The sequence below is a fragment of the Eriocheir sinensis genome, unplaced genomic scaffold, assembly GCF_024679095.1.
Source record: "Eriocheir sinensis breed Jianghai 21 unplaced genomic scaffold, ASM2467909v1 Scaffold694, whole genome shotgun sequence".
NCBI classification, from domain to species: Eukaryota; Metazoa; Arthropoda; class Malacostraca; order Decapoda; family Varunidae; genus Eriocheir; species Eriocheir sinensis.
Window position 1 is genome coordinate 233,103 of NW_026112047.1, and position 10,019 is coordinate 243,121.

The 10,019-nt window shown below is 44.8% G+C and overlaps 1 protein-coding gene across 1 annotated transcript; it reads left to right on the forward strand.

Annotated features, from left to right (window-relative positions):
* Positions 1–537: 537 nt before the first annotated feature.
* Positions 538–8,569, forward strand: LOC126993871 (protein croquemort-like; the record flags this gene model as incomplete). The annotated part of the gene is made up of 10 exons (XM_050853008.1): positions 538–595; positions 3,441–3,622; positions 3,815–3,972; positions 4,673–4,817; positions 5,567–5,692; positions 6,071–6,169; positions 6,561–6,630; positions 7,365–7,506; positions 7,948–8,089; positions 8,549–8,569. Coding segments are annotated over exons 1-10 (1,128 nt in total), but the record flags the coding sequence as incomplete, so codon positions are not given.
* Between the last annotated feature and the right edge of the window lie 1,450 nt (positions 8,570–10,019).

Sequence of the window (10,019 nt, forward strand, 5' to 3'; positions counted from 1 at the left end):
TTACATGATTAGCAGAGTAGGAGTAAAAGGGGGACAAACAGGGAACTGGTGTGGAAGGGTCTGCCCCAACCCGTTCTGGCGCAGGCAAGTCTTTACAGTGGCGCCATCTTGCTTGGGTCATGCTGTCCCCCGGAACTCATATTTGATCCTCTTTTTAGAGAGAAAATCTAAAGTTCGGGTTGATGGGTGGTTTTCAGGACAGCATGTTGGTAGTCTTATGCCACTCGGCGGTGACTGAAAAATCCCAGCTTGTGGCAGTGGGCGGGACGCGAACCCACGGGACGCCAAGCCCACACGCTAACCACTCAGACACCGCCTCCCCTAAGAAGGCGGGAGAAGAGGAGGATTGGGAGTATAGGTGAAGGAATGATAGAGAAGGACAGGAGGAAGAATCGTGAGGGAGGGCGAACGTGAGGAAGAGCTAGAAGATAACGGAGGGAGCAGAGGGAGTGGATTGGGAGTATGGGGGGAGGGAGTAACATGGGGGGTGCAGAGGGGAAGTAGCGACCCTTCCAGAGACACACACACACACACACCATTACGCCTCCAGCCATGAAGACGAACGGACGGGACAACTACGCTCTTAGTGTGGACGGTAACTTCACTTCCCCTGCATTCTCTAAGCTCACTACAGCCTCCTTCAAAGCCTCCATAGTTCACGATGTCGGGTAACAGCTTCTGGTAACTTGCTCTCATCTTCTTCTCCCATCGCCTTCAGGGTCTCTGCCATTCTCTGCGTTGGCTTAGTGTGAACAGTAACATGGTCTTTCTCCTTCCTCTTTTCTCTACAGTTTCCATAAAGGGTCTCTGCGGCTCTCTGTGTTGGCTTAGTGTGAACAGTAACATGGTCTTTCTCCTTCCTCTTTTCTCTACAGTTTCCATAAAGGTCTCTGCGGCTCACTGTGTTTGCTTAGAGTGAAAAGTAACTCGGCCCTTTCTCCTCTCTTCTTTCCCTGCAGTTTCCCTCAGTGTTTCCATAGTTCATAATAGTTTAGAAAGGACAGTAACTTGAGTATATTTCTCGTATACAGACTTCTAGGTTGCTATTGCTCACTGCGCGGCCTTAATGTGTGGGAAGTATCTAGTCTTCTTTCCCTGTAATCTGTCTATGCCTGCTTGTTGGTGGCGCTGGCTCATATTTTTTTATTGTAACGCCGATATTTTGTCGCTATTTGGTTCATGCTGTTTCCAGTTTTCCCTTTGGCAAATATAGCTGAAGGAGGGGAGGGAAGGGAAGGAATGGGATCGGGGAGAAAAGGTGAACGTGGGAGAGAAAATAAAGGAGAGGAAAGGGAATTAATTGAAGGAAGAATAGAGAAAGAAAGGCAAGCGAGAGGAAAGTGAATAAAGAAAGGAAAAGAAAGGAGGATGAAGAGAAAGGCAGTGGGAGGGGAGTGAGGGAATGGACGAAGGAGGGAGCCATTTGACGATGTCTGAATAATTCGTAGCTGCTAGAGGGACTTGGTAACGCCCGTATTCTTAAACATTTCGTCGCCCAAGCTCACATATTTCACAAGACTTTCATAAGAGCGTTGAGCGGTTCCAAGGGTAGTTTTGTGACCCTGGTGGCCGTTTGTCCCTCCTTCTGTATCATGAACCTAAGAAAACACTGATTAGAACCCGACTGATCTGCATTTTGGCCTTTGAAAATAGTTGATATTAGAGGCAGAAGCGTCTTACAATGCCAACATAAAATTCAAGGCACTGCGTCCACCACATGAGAGGACTGATGACGAAGCTACTTTACACCAGTGACGAGTGTGTTGACCTCAAGCGATAACGGTTTGCTTTATTGCTCTCTGATAAGGTTTATTTTTATCGCTGTAAACGAATGCATTGTGGAGCGCAATAGACTTAGTAGTTCTGTCATGCATTACCTCCATTTGGCATACTAAACAGGGCTTTGCTATTGTTTCGTGATTTAGATAGATTTTTACATGATTTTAACCCGGTAGAAGCGACGGGCCAAATTTGTGGCTTTACCGTGTAGCAGCGACGGGCCAAATTTGTGGCTTTACCGTGTAGCAGCGACGGGCCAAATTTGTGGCTTTACCGTGTAGCAGCGACGGGCCAAATTTGTGGCTTTACCGTGTAGCAGCGACGGGCCAAATTTGTGCCATGATTTAAACCCCCCAAAATAGATGATACATAAACTGCTTACAAATGCTTCGATATATATTATGAAATGGTTTGTGTGAGTGATGATTTTTTTCTCTTTTTTTTTTCTCGCTTAGAGGTACCATTAAGAAACATGATCCCCGCTGCTTCCGGGTTAAGAAACGATATTGACATTCGTATATTTATCCTGTATACTATTATAATCAAAGGGTTTCGTTTTACCACATACATTCTATCACACTGACAACGAGAAACATTGCCGTCATAACCTACATCCTAATTAATGTACACCCACCTCCGCCCACACCCCCATCTACACACCCATACACATACACCCACACCCAGGCACCAACCCATACCCACGCCCACACTCACGCACAAGGCCGCCCACACCTACCCCCACTCACTCACTCAACACCACACATCCTCCCACACCCAAACCCAGCCACAATCCCCCCACTCACACACTTTCAACAGCTCCTCATGCACACCGTTGCCAGATCATCGTACTCAGAGCATAGTATTTACCGGTTTCTGACGCCTAACTATTGCCAAGAAACATCAGGATCTAACTCTTTTAACGATAACTATAAATGAGTTTCGTTATTGGAGCCCAGAAGACAGTTTTGGGGTAGGAAGTCGGGAAATATAAGCGGCTGAGTACGACAATCTGGCAATGCTACAAGTCATGACACTATCAAGCACTCTAGTACCCCAACAATATGCTTCTCATCCTCGCAACAACGCCCGATAGTACCCCCCCCCCTTATACTGGCTCCTCTCACCGGGCAAGAACCTGGAGGGATAGATATGATGAGAGTGTTATCAAAGCCTGCAGCGTCTCGCCTCTCTGGATACACGGGAGCCACTCAGGGGATGAACTCTGATTGCACTTACGACTGTTACTTAAGTGGTTGAGGAGAGAAGGAGAACTTTGAGGTTGTTAATGAGTTAGTTGATGACGAAGTGGATCAGCATAGATATTGTTGTTGTTGTTCTTCTTCTTTTTCTTTTTCTTCTTCTTCTTCTTCTTCTGCTTCTACTTCTTCTTTCTCTTCTTCTTCTTCTTCTTCCTATCACTATTATTATTATTGTTGTTGTTGTTGTTGTTGTTGTTGTTGTTGTTGTTGTTTTTTATTACTATCATTACTGTTACTTTTATTATTGATACTACTGCATGTTTTATCCTCCTCCTCCCCCTCCTCATCATCATCATCCTATTACTACTACCACCACCACCACCACCACCAATACTACTACACCACTAATAACTCCCTTCCATGCACACACACACTTCACTCACCTACGCACCCCCTGGTCAGGCACGATCGGGGTGTCGGCGGAGGGCTGGGACGCCGGGCACCAAGGAAGGAGGTCGAGGGCAGTCCGTCCTTGGACGTGTTGCCAGGTCACCCTCATGGTCCTGGCCTCTGGGTGCGTGGCGATGAGCGTGGCGATGCTGGCGGGAGGGTACCAGGCCATGTTTGACGCTGTGCTGAAGGCGGTAAGGGAGATGAGAGTTAAAAAATGAAGAATAAAGGAAAGAGAAATTGATTGAGGTGGGTATGAGGGAGGAGAGGATAGAGCGTGGCGATGCTGGCGGGAGGGTACCAGGCCATGTTTGACGCTGTGCTGAAGGCGGTAAGGGAGATGAGTTAAAAAATTAAGAATATTGCTGACGATGATCCCCGCACAGAACATGGAGGTGGTGGAGGGCTCGCGGGCGTACGACATCTGGCGCGTGACCCCCGTGCCAATGTTCCTCCGCTTCTACTTCTTCAACATCACCAACCCGGAGGAGTTCGCGGCGGGGGGCAAGGCGGCACTACAGGAGGTGGGGCCCTACTGCTACAGGTGAGGGGGGGGGAGGAGGAGAGGAAGGGAGGTAGGTAGGCAGGGGAAGAATGCATGATATGTTTTTCGTTATTTTCAACCCTTTATTGTGTTTCTTAGTTTGTGTTTGTCTGTACTTCTTGTTATCTATCTGTGGGGTGGACTGTCACTATATGTATCTCTCATTGTCTGTGTCTGTGTGGCTGTCTGTCTGTGTTTCTGTAGCTATGTGTGTATCTAATCTGTATCCCTTTTTATGTCAATCTAAGTATGCTTGTCTTTTTCTTTCGTATATCTCTATGTCTATCTTTCTGTCTCTATGCCTGTCTAGTCTTGTACCTGTCTGTTCTTCAATCTATCTGCTCTTCTGTCTGTCTGCCTGTCTTTAAGTAATATCTCTTTAAATAACAACTCTTTTGTCTTTATAGAAACATCAGTGCATTTTTGTCTCTATGCCTGTCTAGTCTTCTGTCTGTCTGTTCTTCAATCTGTCTGCCTGTCTCTTTAGGTAATATCTCTTTAAATAACATCTCTTTTGTCCTTATAGAAACATCAGAGTGCATTTTTATGTTTCTATGTCAACTTTTCTGTCTCTATGTCTGTCTAGTCTTCTGTCTGTCTACCTATCTCTTTAAGTAACATCTCTTTTGACCTTATAGAAACATCAGAGTGCATTTCTAAGTCAGCCATTTAGTTTCCTTTATTTTCCTTGGTCGTCCAGGGAGTACCACGAGAAGCAGAACGTGTCCTTCCACGGCAACGACACGGTGACCTTCCTGCAGCAGCGGTGGTGGGTGTGGGACGCAGAGACCTCGGGGAACAACACTCAGGAAGACCCCATCGTCAACCTTAACACCATACCCATTGTGAGTCTCGCCCAGGGTAGACACGACTCACCCCCTTTCTCTCCCTTCATTCGCAAAACACATATAATCTCCTTTTAGTCTCTTTTTGTTCGTAGGAGGCTGGCCGTGCTCTCTTCCTTACATTATCATCAGTTTTCCTCTTTGTATCTTTTTGGTTATGGTGTTTTTTTTTTTCTTCTCTTTTCTACGTTTTTTCCTTACTGATTCATGTCTTGTATTTCCACGCCTTAATTCGCATTTTTTTCCTCCTTTCCTCCCTGTTTTTCTTCCATTAAAAGTTTTCCTTCTTGTGTATTTTTTCATTTTATTGTTCTTTTTCTTCTTCCAATCCTCGCATTGATTTCTGCAGGTGATTCAATTTTCTACACTTCAATCTCCTTTCTTCTGTTTTCCCGCCATAATTCATTCGCAGCGTTTATAAAGAGACTCACCTTTCTGTCTTCCTTTCGTTTTTTGTAGTCGTAGTAGATTAAATATTGGTAGTGGCACTTTTCTTGTTCTCTTCCATAGTACTTTTTCCTTAACTTTTTTTTTTCTAATTTGTTCCCTTTTCTCACATCCTCTTTAGTGAGCTCTGTCCTGAATGTCTGCACAATTCTCATTTCTCCTGCACTTCTTTTCACAGTAGTCCTGTCACGCACTCCTATTTCGTCTTCATGTACTCGTATAATAGTTCATCTTTCTTATTTTCTCTCCACAATGTCCTCTCCATCCCTTGATATCCTCCCTCCTTCCTTCCCTCCGTCCAGTCCTCGGCGTGGGGCGTGCGGGACAGTCCGGGGCAGCTCACCAGTCTCAACCTGTTCTTCAAGAAAAAGGAGGAACCGCTCATCCTTACAGCCACGGCCGGGCAGCTCATCTTCGACGGGTACACGGTGCGTGACTGTTTGGCTTGGTGTTCCTTCTTGTGTAGCACAGAAATTGAACTGGATGTTGTTTTTGTAACCTATTTCCTGTTTCTTCTTGTGGCCCTCATGGGTGATACTTTGGCTTATTCTAATCGACGTTGAAATGATGGGTTGGTGTCTCGCTTGTGTCGCCCAGAAATTAAACTGAACTGAAATGGGACATATATTTTGTTTCCTCGTGTGTAGGTCACGGATTATAGTTTGACTTGTCGTATAATTGATAACGCAGTTTGGTTTTCCTTCTTGCGTCGTCGAAAATTTAAACTAGACTTGCTTTTTCTTCGTGACTGATAAATATTGCTAAGTTTCCTTTTTGTGTCGCTCATGGCTAATACTTTGGCTCAGGACCCGCTGCTGGACTGGATGCAGAACGCCACGCTGCCCCCGGAGGTCGACCTGCCCCCTGGCCTCACCGACTACGACAAATTCGCGTGGTTCTACAAGGTTCGAATCCCGCTTGGTTACTTTATTGCATTGTCGTTTTAACTTTGGTGATGAATAATCGCTTTGTGTCTTTCTTTTTTCTTACGTTCTTACACATCCATCATTACGCTTAAAAAGGTCGATAGTTTTAATTACATTTCTTAAAAAAAAAACATTAAATAGTGAAAATTTCAATTCCTGCTTTACTTTCTTTTTGTTTTTGCTGTTATTGACACCTAAAGGGAGAGTACAGACAGCTAGACATCATGTAATCCATATCTTTTCTTCACAATCTTATTACTAACGCGAAAAAAAGTACTATACCTTGATATCATAACGACGTGGAAAATCACTCATCCCCCCCACCCCACCCCACCCCCCTTCCTCACCAAACACAACCCTTCCCTCACAGCGCAACTTGTCCCTTACGTACGATGGAGAGTTCAACATGTACACAGGCCACGACACCCTTGACAATTTGGGTAAGTCCACCACTATCAACCCCTCGTTTTCATTGGTTACATAAAATCTCCTTCAACTCTCCTCTCTCCACAAGCCCTTCTGTCACCCTTAAAAACACACCTTTTGGCACACTTCCCACCACATGTTAGTGTTTCTCTCTCTCTCTCTCTCTCTCTCTCTCTCTCTCTCTCTCTCTCTCTCTCTCTCTCTCTCTCTCTCTCTCTCAGCGGCAAAGGGCAGAACCTATCCTCTCTTTCCCATCATGAATGTTTCCTCGTTCTTCCACTAACACATCTTCCTCATCTTTCAGCTTTTCCCTTTTAATGTTACTGTCTCTTCTCCCTTTAGAGTCATCGCATACCTTTCTTTCTCCCTTACATACCCTTTAGTTCTCTCCCTAAGCAAGCTCTCTTTCCACAGTCCACATTCCCATATCCTTCTGTTCTTCCTTTTGTACGCTACACAGTTTTGTCTTCACTTTTCATTCCTTTCTCTCACCACTTTCACATCCTCCTCTTTTCTTCCATATACTACAAAGTCTTCTCACACGTCTTTCTCACCTATTCACATCCTCTTTTTTTTCATCCTACTAACATTCACTTCAATAATTTACTTTCTCCTACATAAACATCTTTTTCCTGCCTCTTCATCTTCCCTTCACTTCTTCCCTTGATATAATGAGTGAAATGCATACTTAGTGGATGTCTGTGTATCTTCCTCCCTGGCCGTCTTCGTAGCCTCGTATTATCGGTAGGGAGAATCGACACATGGAACAGAGTGCGGGAGACGGACTTCTACGAGAGCCCGTGTAACCGCGTCGGAGGCTCTGCGGGAGAGATGTGGCCACCGAACAGAGGCAAGGACCTGATCGACTTCTACAGCCCCGACCTTTGCATGTGAGTGATGGGGTTGGACGAGAAGGGAAGGAACAGAAAGAGGCTGGAAATGAAAGGATATGGGAGGGAAAGGAAAGGAACGGGAAGGGATGGGAAGGGAAGGGAAGCGAAGAGGAAGGAAGGGAAGGAAAAGGAGCGGAGGTGAAGGGAAGGGAAGGAAAAGGAAGGGAAGGGAAGGGATGGATGGAATGGATTAGGAAAGAGTAAAAAGAAAAGGAAAAAAAAAAAGGAAAAGGATGGAAGACAATGGTGCGTAGAGAGAAAACAACATAAGGAAGGAAGGTACAAACTAGAACAAGCAACGAATAAAAAACAAACAAAAAAAGAGAAAGGGAAAGGAAGAAAACAAGAAATCACTACAAAATCACCACTCTTTCCTATTTCACATCCTCCCATTCTTCGCTTTCCCATACTAACAGACCCCTTCTAACACTACCCCAGGACCATGCCTGTATATTATGAGGAGGAGGTCGAGATAAGAACGGCCTCCTGCCCAATGCCACATAGGCAACAATCACACCTTTGCCAACGGAGCGTGGTGCCGGGAAACGAGGCTACTGTGTCGACGGAACCTGCGCTACAGGTAGAGTATATGGAAAGGTCAGCAGAGACAGGGAGAGACAGGTAGAGGTAGAGATAGAAGTAGAGATAGGTATTAGAAGTCTCCTATTCCTGTATTTTCGTCCCCTTCCTCCTTCTCCTCATATCTTCAATCTTCCCTCTCTCATCTCTCTCTCTCGTCTCTCCCTTACTCATTCTTTTGTTCCTTTCTTTGCTTCCTCCTCCTCTTATATCTACATCCTTCCCCTCTCGTCTTTCCTCCGTCTCTCATCCCTTCTTTCTTCCCTCCTTCACCTCCTCGTTTCGTTTCTTCCCTTCCTTCATCTCTCCCTGACTCCTTTATTTCCCCGTAGGACTCCTTAACGCCGAGTCCTGTCGTTATGGGTCTCCTGCCTTCATATCCTTCCCTCACTTCCTGCACGCTGACCCCTTCCTGCTGGACTCCGTGGATGGCCTCTCCCCCAACGCGTCCATCCATCAGTTCAACATGGACCTCATACCGGTGAGTGTGGAGCCGTTTCTCTCTCTTTATTTTCTCTCTCACTCCCTTGTTCACTTTCTCCCCTGACTCGTTCGCTCTTAACTCGCTCACTGATTCACATTCTTAGCAATTTGCTCTTTGATTTAATTTATTTAGTCATTAACTCCTACACTCGCTTGGTCACTAAAACACAAACACATACAAACAGACACTCCTCTGTATTCTATTCAGGAGGAGTAAGTAGGGAGCTTTATTTTCATTATTTTCTTTTTTTTTACGCCCTTGAACTGTCTCCTCAGCTGTAAAAACAAACAAACATACAAATAGACACATACATATACCTCGAATCTATCTATCTAACTCCCTTTCCAGCTCTTAATCATTTTCTACTTTTTTCTGTTTATCTTTGTTTATTTATCTATCTATCTATCTTCTCTCGTATCTCTCTTTTCCTCCCCTCTCTTTCTTTTTATATGAATCTTTTTTTTTTACTTCCCTATAAAGATATTAAACATTATAACTCAGAAAAGACGTTTGCATAATTTTGTCAACCGTAGATATTATGATTTTTACCCACTGATCACACCTCTCCCTTTCCACTGTCTATCAATTTATCCACTAACAATTCAGTCACTCCTCTAATCACACGTTTTCTCTTAACCTACTGATAACACCTTTCCTTCCTGTTCTCATCGCTTTATCCACCACTATAAACACTTGATCACACTTCTCCCCTTCCACTGTCTATCAATTTATTCACTAACAACTCAGTCACTCCTCCAATCACTCGTTTTCTCTTAACCTACTGACAACACCTTTCCTTCCTCTTCCCATCGCTTTATCCACCAACTCTGTCACTCACACAATCACACGTGCTCTCCCTACCCACTGAGACAACTTTCCTTCCCATTCATCACTTAATCTTCTAACAACTCAGTCACCCTCTATTCACTGTTTTCTTAACCCACTGATAACACCTTTCCTTCCTTCCTATCGCTTTATCCACGTGCTCTCCCTCACCCACTGAGACACCGTCTCGTTCCTTCCACTAATGCTCTATCACTTTATCTTCTAACAACTCAGTCACTCCTCCTCCAATCATTATCGTTTTCTCTCACCTCGACATTTCCCCCTCAGGAGCTCGGCATCCTGATCAACGTGGAGGCGAATGCAGATCAACGATGCATCGTGATCCCCTTATCCCAAGTGTCTTATGGCATCGGGAAGATAGAGAGAAAAGATGCTATGACACAGAACACAAACATATTATTTTTATTCTACGTATCCTGTTCCGTCTTCCACCCTTTTTTTTCCTTCTTCCTCTTTCCTAAACCATTCCATCTCTCCTTCCCTTCTCTTTCCTTCCTCTTTTTCCTTCTTTCCTTTATCACCAGGTCTTTCAGCCTCTGTGGTGGTGTAGTGGAGTGTTTCCTGTGGTAGCTGATATGCTGGATTTCCTCCCAAGATGCAT